General features: G+C 38.7%; 1 protein-coding gene across 1 annotated transcript; it reads left to right on the plus strand.

Moving 5' to 3' along the window:
• Nucleotides 1–307: 307 nt before the first annotated feature.
• prkar2ab (protein kinase, cAMP-dependent, regulatory, type II, alpha, B) lies at nucleotides 308–14,576 on the plus strand (the record flags this gene model as incomplete). The annotated part of the gene is made up of 9 exons (XM_084061849.1): nucleotides 308–515; nucleotides 618–757; nucleotides 1,183–1,289; nucleotides 1,428–1,581; nucleotides 2,652–2,753; nucleotides 2,873–2,947; nucleotides 3,475–3,540; nucleotides 12,292–12,430; nucleotides 14,452–14,576. The coding sequence occupies 9 exons, from the start codon at nucleotides 308–310 to the stop codon at nucleotides 14,574–14,576; spliced, it is 1,116 nt and encodes a 371-aa protein (XP_083917975.1).
• Between the last annotated feature and the right edge of the window lie 419 nt (nucleotides 14,577–14,995).

Consider the following 14,995-nt stretch of genomic DNA (forward strand, 5'->3'; position numbering starts at 1 on the left):
GTTGATAATATAAATGATCCACATATACATGACTTTAACTAATCAAGTCGATCCATATTGTTTGACACTGCTTGTTTTTTTTAAATGTCATGGTCAATACTTTCCAATGGGCTGTTCTAGATAAAACAATCCATAATGGGAGGAGCTGTGATTCTATGTTTCTGATGGTAAATGATTGATTCTTACATCTGATTTCCAGCCATTTCCATGGACTAGTTTGTAGATGCAAGTCTAGCCGTCAGATCAGCAATTATCAAAACAATTGTTTATGAAATGTTTTAACAGATTTGGCCTTCAAGGTTGAATAATGAGTAGTGTTAAGATACCAGTTGGCTTGAAAGAGTTGTTGTATGGATATACTTTAGAGGTACTACGCCACAAACCACCAGACCTGGTTGAATTTGCAGTGCAACATTTCATGCATATTCAAGAGAGCCAAAGGAATGACCAACATGCTAAAAGCTGCACCATCAAATCTGCACGAAAAGGGATAAAGTTTCAACGTAGAGTGTCAGGTCAGTATATGGAATGCTTTGTATAGCATTTCTCATTTTATAACATTTTTCATCAGGGTACAACACATACTGTAGTTTCATATTGTATTTGATCTGCCTCAGTATGTGCTGAAGCTTATAACCCAGATGAGGATGAGGATGGTGACTCAGTGCCCCGGGTGGTGCACCCTAAAACAGATGAGCAGCGCCACAGACTTCAGGATGCATGCAGAGATATCCTACTGTTTAAAACCTTGGACCAGGTACAGCTCTGCATGAAAGCTGGGAACACATAATAATGCTGCAAATTCTAATCATATTTTATGAGGTTAAAGTAGTAGTTCACAGATTAAAAAGAAAAAAAATTCTATCAATTACACACCCCATGAAGCCTTAAATTCATGCAGATTCTTTTGTTTTTGTCACTTTCCTAAGCTAATAATTCGATGACGGGGTCATTTGTCAGTAAGAGACTCAATTGAGTCCCAATTGAGTCTCGCTGGTCATCAAATTATTGGCTCAGGATTGCGACAAAAACAAAAAAATGTTTTTTTGGTGAATATGTTTAAGGTGCATATGCACAGCACAGACACAACTCCTTTATACTTTTTTTTTTAATTTATGTAAATGCCAATGGAATTCCATTTCAGTATGACAAACATTTACACATACTGTACTGTAAATACAGGAGCAGTTCTCTGAGGTCCTAGATGGCATGTTTGAGGTACTGGTCAAACCACTGGAACACATCATAGACCAAGGAGACGATGGAGACAATTTCTATGTCATAGAAAGGTAAGTGAATGTGTGTAAGAAAGAGAGATTTCAAAAGCACTGTATGGGTTATTTTTTCAAAACATTCTGTTGCATCTCTTCCAAAGTCTCGTCCTCTCCTTTAGTATTATGCCCTTCCGTCTTTGCCTTTACATCTAGGGGTGTCTATGACATTGTTGTGCAGAAGGATGGAGCGAGCCTGTGTGTTGGGAAGTACGACAACAAGGGCAGTTTTGGCGAGCTGGCTCTCATGTACAACACACCGAGAGCAGCTACTATCATTGCAACACAAGAGGGTGCTTTGTGGGGCCTGGTGAGTATAGGACAAATTAGATCAGTGATTCTCTGTTTGAATTTCAAGGACCCTCAGTTTGATTTGCATTAGGCCAGAGACCCCCATTTGATTACCATAGTTTTCTAAATCTCTGGGACCCCAATCTACACTGTAAAATCGTCAGTGTTCATTTAGAGCAGTGGTTCTCAACCTGTGGGTCGGAACCCCCAGGGGGGTCCCCACATGATTTTGGGGGGGTCCCCAGACCTAAAAAAAAAAAAGGAAATAAAGACCCAATACTGCATAAAAAGTAATCAACATAACAATACTATATAACATTGTCAAATAATATAAGAAAGAGGCCAAAATTGTGAAAATAGCCGATCTACAAGCTCTGAGCTCTGAGCTTTTAGATCTGCTATTTTCCAATATTTATCTGTGGAACGAAGTCAAACAAAATTGGGGGTCCCCAGTTCAAATATGATTATTTTGGGGGGTAACGGCCTGAAAAGGTTGAGAACCACTGTTTTAGAGAGTGGAAATTTTTAACCATTTGTACACTCTGAGTTACAGAACTGTAAGAGTCCATTTTGATCCCTAGTGGTCCCCGTACCCAACTTTGAGAACCAGTGAATTATAAACAATTATTTGTGAGCATGGATTTTGACTAAGCAAGCATAGTTCTGATACATAGTGTTACTGTACGTAGAAGCATGATGCATATTGTGGTATAGCGGTGTGAGTGTTATTATTATTATTATACTTGCAATTATGTTTATCCACCAAAACAGAACAAAGCCTACACAGTACATGTGGTAAGTAGTATTAAAGTAGTGGGCCCTCCTAAAGTAATTCCCCATTAACCCAGACTCATGTATTTAATTTTGAACATTGGATTCACAAAACAGGTACTGTAGCATTAGGTTTAGCACTTTTGTCAAGTCCCAGACAGTTAAAATGTTAATTTCCAACGGAACAATCAGGAGAAATAAATATTAAGAAAACCCACTCTTGAAAACTGAAACTCAAATTTTACATGTAATAAGGAGGAATGTGAAATTGAGTGAAAACACAACTAAATCTGTTTTTCTTTTTTTGTTGTGGTTCAGGATCGAGGCACCTTTCATAGAGTCATTGTGAAAAACAACGCTAAGAAGAGGAGAATGTACGAGGCCTTTATTGAGTGTGTTCCACTTTTAAAGTCTCTTGAGGTATGCAGTGTTTCAGAAAAACATACTGTGGAACAAGAACAACAAATGAGCTACATCTTGTCGTTGCCATATATTTCCCACCATATCAAACCATATTATCCTGACTTTATGTTTGCAAGCTTTCTGAGAGGATGAAGATTGTGGACGTGTTGGGAGTAAAGGGCTTTAAAGATGGCGAGCGCGTAATAAAGCAGGTATAGTACCATTTCCTGCATACTAGATCAGTGATTCTCAACCTGTGGGTCAGGACAAATTGTCAAATAATATAAGAAAGAGGAAAAAGGTTTGAAAATAGACGATCTACAAGCTCCACAACAAATAGCAGATCTACAAGATCCACAACGGCTCGCATTTCGAGGCGTTGTGAGCTTGTAGATCTGCTTGCTATGATTTATCTGTGGAACCAAGTCAAACTAAATGTAATGGCTCAACTCCTATAATTCCAATTGCTTGTCAGGGTGCGGGGTCCCCAGTTCAAATATGATTATTCTGGGGGGTCCCCAGTTCAAATATGATTATTCTGGGGGGTCCCCAGTTCAAATATGATTATTTTGGGGGGTCCCCAGTTCAAATATCATTTTTGGGGTTGGGTCCCCAGTTCAAATATGATTATTTTGGGGGGTCGCGGCCTGAACAGGTTGAGAACCACTGTACTAGATTATTATATATACTAATGGTCAACTCTTTAGATAATGTTTATCTTTACTGTGTATACTCGCAGGGGGAGAAAGCTGACTGTTTCTACATTGTGAAGTCAGGGGAGGTGAAGATCATGATGAGAAGTAAAGTACGTATGTGTGTCAAAGAATTGATTTCAAAATACTACTGATGGTCTATGAAAATACATTTCTGATCTTGCACGATAACATGAACCATCCAGACCTCTCAGGTCATCTGGGAAAGGCCTGCTTTCTGTCCATAGGTTTCTGTCTCTATAGATAAACGAAATAAACAGCATTTCGTTTTTTTGCACCACATATCTGGAACATAAGGATGACGTTCCCAATTGTAACTTCCATGCCAGCGTGGCTCAAGAGATAAACACAGGGTCTGAAAGCAGAAGGTTTGGGATTCAAGGCTCCTGAAGAACATTTTCACTGTCCATCTAAATTCTAAAAGGCGGGTTAAGGATGACGTTCCCAATTGTAACTTCCCTGCCAGCGTGGCTCAAGAGATAAACACAGGGTCTGAAAGCAGAAGGTTTGGGATTCAAGGCTCCTGAAGAACATTTTCACTGTCCATCTAAATTCTAAAAGGCGGGTTAAGGATGACGTTCCCAATTGTACCTTCCATGCCAGCGTGGCTTAAAAGATAAATCAAAGGTTCACAAACTAAAGGTTCGAGGTTCAAAGCTCACTCAAAACAACTCAAAACAACTACTAAATAAAAACTAAAAGGGTAATATAACAAAAAAACAATGGAGCTGTGGTCAATACAAACTGGTGATGAAAAAAAAACAATAAAAAAATGTCTCAAACAAATTCATGTAAAAAAAAAACAGTGGCCATAAAATCACATAAAATCACAAAAATACTAAAATAAAAATCTTTAATTAATATGTAAATTTATTAAGCTCCTCCCCTGGAGGTGGGCTCCCTCCATGCTCCTCCCTCTCCTACCGGAGCTAAAAGAGGGCGTGAGGAGGGAGGCGGGCTTCATCCATGGTTCTCGCCTTAAAAAGACCGAAAATTGAGATCTTCCTTGCCTAAGATTCAAACCCACAACCATCTGCTTGTGAAACCTATGCTTTGCTCTTGCACTACCAGGCCTTTCACATTAATTAGGATTTCAAGGTTATATTTAAAGTTAAAGCAAGAGGTGACAGGTCAAAAGATGAAAATCCACAGCAAACACCTCTACCCCTGACAGAATGACTGGATCTACTAGATACACCCTCTGATGATCAGGGAAAGGGTTCATTATGACACGACTGAGATTTAGGTTGTTTAAAACCATCTGTTAGAAAACGTTTACTCTGGCTGAGTCTGAACCCAGATTTACACTTTCATTGAAAGGAAACAGAGATGTTTCGTAATGTCATAAAAATTCATACCCTTTTTCAGAGGTGGGGACTTGGACTCGAGACTCGAGACTTGACTTGACTTGAAGTCCCGATTTTGATGACTTTAGACTTGCTTGACCAAATCAAAAATAGACTTGGACTTGCTTGGGACTTGAATGCCAAAGACTTGAGACTTGACTTGACTTGAACGCTAAAGACTTGAGACTTGACTTGACTTGAGCCCTCTTGACTTGAAAATTCAAGTCTTTTCAAGTCACTTTCAAGTCACTTAAGCAAGCCAAAAATGTTTAAAAGGTGTGCATCAACTATAATGTTATTAGTGAGATATCCCGGCCGTCAGTGACACCTAGTGTAGTGTTGCCAAAGCTGCTTATTTACCCTAACTTTTGGACAAAATTTGGCTTGTTTTTGGCTTGTTTTTGGAAGTCGGTTCGCTTGTTTCTCTCCCGATACTTGGCAACACTGGCCCACATGTTGCACGTTACCAAACAAACTACACACCGGCTTCGCTCCTGCCGTCGCTGCTGGAACTGAAGCCAGGTGGAATAAAATGTCAACTCCAGCAGTTACGAGAAAAGCAGTATGCAAGGCAAAACCTATACTTGACATTAACATTACTGCGCGCTAAGTGCAAACTATAACCAGTGGTGGAAAGTAACTAAGTACATTTATTCAAGTACTTTACTTAAGTACAATTTTGACTTATTTTTTACTTTACTGAAGTATTTGCAATTTTCAGTACTTTTACTTCTACATTACAGTCATTTAGCAGACGCTTTTATCCAAAGCGACTTGCAGTAAGTGCATTCAACATAGGTAGGGAACGAAACTACTAATCACCAAAAGTCTTAAGTGCATTTTCTGCAAAAACAAGCAACCAAGAGTATACCTAGCGCTAAGGTAAAAGTGCAATATATCAGCTACCTACTTCTACTCAACTACATATGAGAGGCAGATATTAGCCTACTTTTACTCCACTACAATTATTTGAAAACTTTAGGTACCAATTACTTTGTAGATTTTGGTTATTAATACAAAACATACATTGACCACTTCAGCGCTATATACATTTCCTCTTCTACCCCGGATTTGAACACGGTTTCCAGTGCAAGTGCTGAAATTTCACCATCGTGATAATAGAGCCTGCCTGCTTGATCAGAGGATACACTGAATTTGTGTCAGATCCTGTGTCTAGGTGAGACATGGCCTTTGACATTATCTAAATGTCTCAATAGAAGAGCAGGGAGACAAAATACAACCACCCTGATTGTATAAGTTATATTGTAGTAACACATTCTACCATACAGATTGTACAAAATTACATTATATTCATTAAAAAGGGCCCTTTTAAACCCTGTCCTCAAGGAGGAAATTAAAAGTACAGTATCTGCGTTCTGTTGGCCTGGAAGAACCCTTGTTTTAAAACAAATGCAAATTGTGAAAAATGCTCATGATTTATGTAAATCTTTACATATCTTGAATTAACATTTTGACTTGTTTGGGACTCGAAACAAAAGGTTAGGACTTGTTTGGGACTCGAAACAAAAGGTTAGGACTTGTTTGGGACTCGAAACAAAAGGTTAGGACTTGTTTGGGACTCGAAACAAAAGGTTAGGACTTTTGTGGGACTCTAAACAAAATGCTAAGGACTTGTGTGGGACTCGAAACAAAAAGCTGAGGACTTGGACTTGACTTGGGACTTGGCTGTGTTGACTTGGACTTGACTCGGGACTTGAGAGCAAAGACTTGAGACTCGACTTGGACTTGCAACATAGGGACTTTGTCCCACCTCTGCCCTTTTTGTCATTTATAAATTCCTTAGTTTCAGATGATCAAAACTATAGCAGTTTTGGTGTTAAATCAAGTAGGCTACATTGTTCTCACTTTGGACTGGACAATAAAAAATATGTCTTAAGTTTTCAACTATAGTTCCTCAAACAGTGCTGAAGGATGACGTTCCCAATTGTAACTTCCATGCCAGCGTGGCTCAAGAGATAAACACAGGGTCTGAAAGCAAAAGGTTTGGGATTCAAGGCTCCTGAAGAACATTTTCACTGTCCATCTAAATTCTAAAAGGCGGGTTAAGGATGACGTTCCCAATTGTAACTTCCATGCCAGCGTGGCTCAAGAGATAAACACAGGGTCTGAAAGCAGAAGGTTTGGGATTCAAGGCTCCTGAAGAACATTTTCACTGTCCATCTAAATTCTAAAAGGCGGGTTAAGGATGACGTTCCCAATTGTACCTTCCATGCCAGCGTGGCTTAAAAGATAAATCAAAGGTTCACAAACTAAAGGTTCGAGGTTCAAAGCTCACTCAAAACAACTCAAAACAACTACTAAATAAAAACTAAAAGGGTAATATAACAAAAAAACAATGGAGCTGTGGTCAATACAAACTGGTGATGAAAAAAAAACAATAAAAAAATGTCTCAAACAAATTCATGTAAAAAAAAACAGTGGCCATAAAATCACATAAAATCACAAAAATACTAGAATAAAAATCTTTAATTAATATGTAAATTTATTAAGCTCCTCCCCTGGAGGTGGGCTCCCTCCATGCTCCTCCCTCTCCTACCGGAGCTAAAAGAGGGCGTAAGGAGGGAGGCGGGCTTCATCCATGGTTCTCGCCTTAAAAAGACCGAAAATTGAGATCTTCCTTGCCTAAGATTCAAACCCACAACCATCTGCTTGTGAAACCTATGCTTTGCTCTTGCACTACCAGGCCTTTCACATTAATTAGGATTTTGAGGTTATAATTAAAGTTAAAGCAAGAGGTGACAGGTCAAAAGATGAAAATCCACAGCAAACACCTCTACCCCTGACAGAATGACTGGATCTACTAGATACACCCTCTGATGATCAGGGAAAGGGTTCATTATGACACGACTGAGATTTAGGTTGTTTAAAACCATCTGTTAGAAAACGTTTACTCTGGCTGAGTCTGAACCCAGATTTACACTTTCATTGAAAGGAAACAGAGATGTTTCGTAATGTCATAAAAATTCATACCCTTTTTGTCATTTATAAATTCCTTAGTTTCAGATGATCAAAACTATAGCAGTTTTGGTGTTAAATCAAGTAGGCTACATTGTTCTCACTTTGGACTGGACATTAAAAAATATGTCTTAAGTTTTCAACTATAGTTCATCAAACAGTGCTGTATTATGACCACAGATCCTCTATGATTAACTGAATTAAGTTTAAGAAAATACCACTTCGCACTCATGGCATGCACCATATCAATCAAATCAATTATAGGCCGAGCTCCATACTTCGTTTTGAGGTATTCTAGTGACTCAGGGATAACAAATTACATAAATTCAACCACTTAAATGTAATGTATTTATTGCAACAACCAACCAAGAGTGTTGCAAACGGCTGAGTTTGTAACAAAATGAGGAAACTCACACAAACAAAGAACATTTAAATTATTTTATTAAAACTAACTTAACCCCATATGGGTAACCGGTGAGCCTCAGGGCTCAATACTAGTGTATTTTCTGTTTTGTGTTATTATGAGGAAAGTTTTGACTGAAAATAGCCGATCGACAAGCTCACAACGTGTCGCAGTGAGCTTGTCGATCGGCTATTTTCTGCTAAAGCTATACCCACAATACGGATACTGGGGTGGTTATCAGTGCTTAAAGGGCAAGACCACTTTGGTAGAGGTTTGGGTTGTGTAGTTACCTTGCCATGATGCATCTCCAAAGGTGGGCAAGAAATCTAAAATAATTGCTCCATTGATAATAAAAAAATATGCTCCTCATTGAATTACATTGTAGGCTGAAACAGCTCTCAAAGTCACTCTTTTAGCACAAACGAACGCAAATAAAGTTGATTCAGACTATATAGAACATCACCAAACCCAGTATACCGTTTGCTTTTTAAATAAAAATGCTAACATCCTGTTGATTGCTATTTTTATTAAAAAGAACTCTGACTGGATCCGCGGATCTGGATCTTCAAATAGTAAAATCAACAGGAAGTTGACATTTTTATAAAAAAAAAAAAACAGTACTGGGTTTGGTGATGTTCTATATTGACTGAATCAGCTTTGTTTGTGTTCGTTTACGTGCTAAAAGAGTGACTTTGAGAGCCGTTTCACCGTACAATGTCAATGAGGAGCATATTTTGAATGATCAATTTCTATTCAATTATTATACAGCAATTATTTTAGATTTCTTGTTCACCTTTGGAGTTACATCATGACAAGGTAACTACACAACCCAAACCTCTACCACAGTGATCTTGTTCTTTAACAAGCAAAATCCAAAAGGCTGGAGTGCTCCCAGTGAGCTTCACAGTGAGAGAGAGAGAACAAGAATGAAGTTCAGCCACCTATTTTATAAAGGACAATCCAGGTGGGCCAGATCTCCACTGATGACACACTCCGCCCTCCAATCATTCTGACACACATGACACATGGTTAGTAACCATGACAACCACACCAGTCACCCTGACAACCACCATGGTTGTCACAAGAATTAAATATAAAAATAGATAGCTGTGCTGTGAACAATTTAGGCTGACAAGAACAAAGTCTTTTTTTAACGACAGGACTGTTTGGCATTTTGTTTATACTAAAGTATTGTATGACTTCATTTTTTATGACACAGTACGAGTTTAGTATGACTTTTCTCATATACTATTGTGTCAATGTAGGAACTGAATTAATAACAAGCTAAAGTCCTTTTTGCATCAACTCCTCCAAGGAACAGGCCATATGGTGTAGTTGGCAGGGCTTTATTGAAGAAAAGGTGACATTAAAAACAAACAATTAGACAAATAATCATACATTGATGATGACAATGAAGTGCACATTAGCATTCACACTGATTTACATGTCAACCTTAAAGTCACATCAGACAATGAGCATGAAACTGTCACTTTTACAAACTGTAATAAAAGTTATCCTTGCCTGGGCGTACATCTGTGCTGGAGGCTGACGACAGGGGAACAGGTTCTCCTGAGAGCAAGAAGCTGCGATGGAGAGATGAGTGAATGACATGGTCCAAGGAGTCTCAGATTCACTGAAGCAGTTAAACCGTGCAGGGTACAGAGGTCTGACTGTTTTTTTTTACCACTATAGAACTGTTGTGTGTATTTGAGCATTGCCCTGCATGCTCTTCAGTGAAAGATTACAGCCAGCTACAAACATGAAAAAACACCTATAGTGTAGGTCAGGGGTCTTCAACGTTTTCAGGCCAAGGACCCCCTAGCTGAGAGAAAGATGAAGCAGGGACCCCCTCTATAATTGTATAAAATTGTGTTTCAGATTAAACTTTTTTGTTTACTTAGTCTGCTCTTTTTACCCTCTACACCTCTACATCTTTGCCAAAAATAGCCGATCTACAAGCTCATAAAGCCTCGCATAAAGCGTTGTGAGCTTGTAGATCTGCTATTTTTGGCTAAAGTTCTCATCAGAAAAGGGATGCTAGGGTTCAAGTGGTTAATGTAAAAAATAAATAATCATAGCACACAAAGTTTTGGCCGACCCCCTGTAGTAACTCTGAGGACCCCCTAGGGGTCCCGGACCCCCTGTTGAAGACCCCTGGTGTAGGTATATTTTGCTTGTTACGGGGCCAGAGCTCAGCTCTGGACCTGTTTTATTATTGGCAGTATTTTCGTTCTTCTTCTGCCACTTTTCGCAGTTCTGGCTGAACCGTGCTGTCGCTTTTTACGAAACTCTGTGATATGGTAGATGGTCATGAAAAACGATCAAGAAATAATCCTCACACTCATTCGTCAAAAGGTGGCGCTATAGCACTCAATTGAAAAATGCCAACTTTGAACAGGTACAACTCATGCCCTGTTTGACCTACAGCCATGAAACTTGGATACACATATGCGTCTCCTCATGCTGAACAACTTTCACCCTCTGACTTTTGACCTCTGACCTTTAGATCTCCCACCATTTTGAATTATATGAAAAACAGTCATTGGCTCCTAACTTCTGCATTTTTTCACTTCCGCTTCCAAGGCGTTGTCGGCATAGGTCCAAAGTTCAAGTGTTAAACGTTTTGTGCAGATTGCTCAAAAATCCCAGGAGGAGATAGATTTTAACTATTACAGTTTTATGAAAATTATTCATCTGCGCCTAAAACATACATGCAGACTCACATTTCTTTGAAACTTTGCAGAAATTTAGAGGGTCATTCCAAATATCACTGAAACCAATCTCACTCCAATTGGCCCTTAGATTGTCCGCAATTTTGAGCAGTTTGAAAAACACTTAAACCCAGGATTTTTCAGCTATTTGCGTGAAACTGTATCATCTGTGTGATCTCCTTTTTCACAGTTCCTTGTCTGTTGGTCCAATGGCGTCTCCCTTAAATGAGTGCCATACAATCTTAAGGTCGCCAGTTCAAGCCTCACTTGATGCAGACTTAATTTAAGTTGAATTGCAAACAACATGACTCTATCAATGAATACATGTGCAAATGGTAAAGATAACCTGAAATGCTTATTTGAGAGTACGTTTTTTCAATCTATGACATACTTCATTCTGAAAATAGCCGATCTACAATCTCAAAACTTTTCAGATAGCAACGTGTTTCTGAGCTTGTAGATCGGCTGCTTTCACAGTTTTCGGTTGCGAGGAGACATACAATTTCTCTATTGGCAAATGGTTTGTGAACGAGTGATCTTAGTGTTGGCTTGGTTCATGACAGAAGGCAAGAGTTTATGATCTTCAACAGACAACATCAGCCTGGACAAAGCTATAGCACTATAGGTAGTGTTGCAGCATATTAGTTCGAAGGTTGAGAGTTCGATTCCTGTTAATGGCAATAGGTTGAGATGTCCAATCAATCCATTCTGTTTCCATCTCTCTCTCTCATCAATCTATTCCGTTTCCATGTCTCTCTTCAATCTATTCCGTTTCCATAGCTCTCTCTCTTTCTCTTCAATCTATTCCGTTTCCATGTCTCTCTCTCTCTCTCCAATCTATTCCGTTTCTATCTCTCTCTCTCTCTCTCTCTCTCTCTCTCTCTCTCTCTCTCTCTCCAGTATCCATGTCTCTCTCTCTCTCTCTCTCTCTCCAGTATCCATGTCTGTCTGTCTGTCTGTCTGTCTCTCTCTCACTCGCTCTCTCTCTCTCTCTCTCTCTCTCTCTCTCTCTCCCTGGCCCCGTATTATCGCTGCTTGCAGCTATATTGTCATTTTATAATTGTATGATTGTGCTTCCTTTTGCTTGATGTTCTGTGTAAAGCACACCGAATTGCAGAATAAAACTGCCTTGCCTTTCCTTGCCTATGACATGCTGAAGCAAAACAAATTCATTGTCTTTTAATATAATATATCATTTATATATCACAATCAAATTGTAATAACGTTTTATATCAAATGTGTTTTTTTCTTCACAAGATGCTTTTACCTCTGAACCTACAGTATCTTATAGTTCTTGCCATGATGAATGGTTGCAATGTTTTAGTTCTCAACATAAGGAAATACGTGGAGATACCATTACAAATGTGAGTCTCACTGGGTGATAAATATAATTTCTATCTCTTATAGACAAAGGCTGGCCAGCAGGATGACGCAGAGGTTGAGATTGCTCGCTGCGGTAGAGGCCAGTATTTTGGGGAGCTGGCACTCGTTACAAACAAACCACGCGCAGCTTCAGTTTATGCTGTGGGAGAAACTAAGTGTTTGGGTACGTAAATATCGTAATATTTCAAAATTACATTACTGCACGTTTTTCTTCACTATGCCGAGATGCAAAGGTTTGGAACTTGCTGCAGTGAGAGGGACAGGAGAACAGCGCAGGACAATAACACTAAACATCTACTCTAGGTAATCAGGTTTCCCAAATTTGCAAAAGAGAGGAAAGGCTAATTAAAGGAAGAACAATTACACCACCAGCACAGCACCATGCTATAATTTCTTTCAAATGAGGTACTTCATTCCTCATGCTTCCTTTGTGAGACGCATGAGGAAGCATGGGCAAGAATTACAATAAGACAGAGTAGCTTTAAACCTGCAGTTCATGACAGGATACAGATGGCAGTGTTCACACCAATGACTCTTCTCTCATTTACACATTTTAAATATACATCCACACTTTGCTACTTAAACCTGCTCAATCGGCACATCTACAGCTACAGCATATTCTTGCCAGAAATTAATTTTCAAAGTCAGGCAGCTGTGATTTAGAGCACAATGACTCAATGAGTTAAGCCACACCTAGAAGCATCTCAATTAAACTGAAGGAAGATGAAAAGATGGGATGACTTAGGTTTCCTCTAACACATAGATGCAACCATGAGTTAGATGCAGGGGATGCAATTCAGATTAACAAGACCCTCTCTGAGGGATCTCAGCATCAGGGCTTCTCAGGCATGTGTAATTGGAGCACATTGATAGGTATCAGCTCAGTGATGGACCATTAGACCACATGTTGATATTGTATGTATTTTTTCTATTTTTTTTAAAGAGAAGGGGGGGGGCATGTATTTTTCACAGACTTCTAACTGGGGTTGTAAATGCTTTGTGGTATGTCTGTGTCAGCAAGAACATTATAGTGAGGTCAGACACTTCATGTGAGGTGTTTGTACCTGGCTCACATTTGGTGTTCCAATTCATTCCAAAATGAAAAGGTGTTTGTTTGATGAGGGCTCTGTACAGGCCAGTCAGTTTCTTCCTCACTCAACTCAACAAACATTTTCTGTATATGGGGGAGTGTGGGGGACATGAGGGGATAGTAATTCTGAAAAAGGTAAATGGCCTTCCACAAACAAAATTGGAAGCACACAATTGTCTAGAATGTCATTGTACAGTGAAGATTTCTATTCACTGGAACAAAGGGCACTAATTAGAAACACTAATTAAATAGTATGTCCCCAATGAAAGTAGGCTATGTTACCATTTACAATTTAGGCATTTAGCATGTTATTGCTAGAGCTGGAAGTCAAAGAATGTAAACAGAGTCAAAGGCAGGCGCTTTTTAACTAAATAAATGAGATTCGATGCATGATCTTCTGTATCTGTAATGGTTTTCCTTCTGCTTGTTTGTGCAAATCACAACTTTACATAGATTCATAGTGCAACTTTTTCATCTTAACTTAAAGGGATATTTCACTTTCAAACATTTTTGGGCTAATTTTATCGTCTAGTCAGGCTTTTGTGGGCACCCCAGGCAGTTTTTAAGTTGCTTGATTCAATATATATATATATATATATATATATATTTTATATTCATTTTATCAGCCTCCCCTTCCTATACAAACCCATTGTAACTTCCAACTCCATTTTAACCATGTTAGAATAAACACCCTTGGTTCTGGTGACTGATATTGCCCTAAGCCTAATGTGTGAGGGGGCCGTGTTTTTTCAATTACTTTTTTCATTTATTTTTAATAATATTTTGGAAAAAAGTAATCGAAAAAACATGGCCCCCTCACGTATTAGGATGGCAGTATGAGTCACCAGAACCAAGGACAGGTGTTTTCAATGAATCTATCATGGTTAAAATGGAGTTTGAAGTTACAATGGGTTTGTATAGGAAGGGGGCGTGTCTGATAAAATGAATATCAAATATCTAAATACTGAATCAAACACCTTAAAAACTGTCCGGGGTGCTCACAAAAGCCTGAATAGACAATAAAATGAAATGTCCCTTTTAACAACCTAAAGAACTAATTTCTTATCGTCTCCCCCCCCCCCCCATCTTCTCAGTAATAGATATTCAAGCATTTGAGCGTTTGCTGGGTCCATGTAAGGAGATCCTGAAGAGGAACATAAGCCATTATGAAGACCAGCTGGTGGCCCTGTTTGGCTCCAGTGTAGATCTGAAAAACTAAGGCCCGATTTATGCTTCATTGTACAACAGAGCATAAATTAAGTAAGACATTAGAGGAGTATACAGTAGTATTTTGTTTCTTGTACAGTTGATGAATTTCACTTTATATTAAGATGGCAATTTAAACAGTGTAATACCTTCTCCCAATTTTCTGCTGAAAATCTATGGATACTGTATTTTAACGGGGAATTTAATAAACTATGAAACATCTGAAATACATTTGTCAAAGTTCCTTGTGTGATTCAACTGCTTTGTTTTGCTTTAATTTGAATTCCTAAAAAGCTCAACAACAATACGATACCTGTCAAAATCAAAAATATTTTGCATTGATGTTTAAGGGAATTGCATTTGTCTTATCACATCGTAACTCTTTTGAAGTACTATGTAGAGTATACTGTGAAGAGCACGGTACCATCATGT

Source organism: Gymnoscopelus microlampas (genome assembly GCF_963454915.1).
Source record: "Gymnoscopelus microlampas genome assembly, chromosome: 7".
Lineage (NCBI taxonomy): Eukaryota > Metazoa > Chordata > Actinopteri > Myctophiformes > Myctophidae > Gymnoscopelus > Gymnoscopelus microlampas.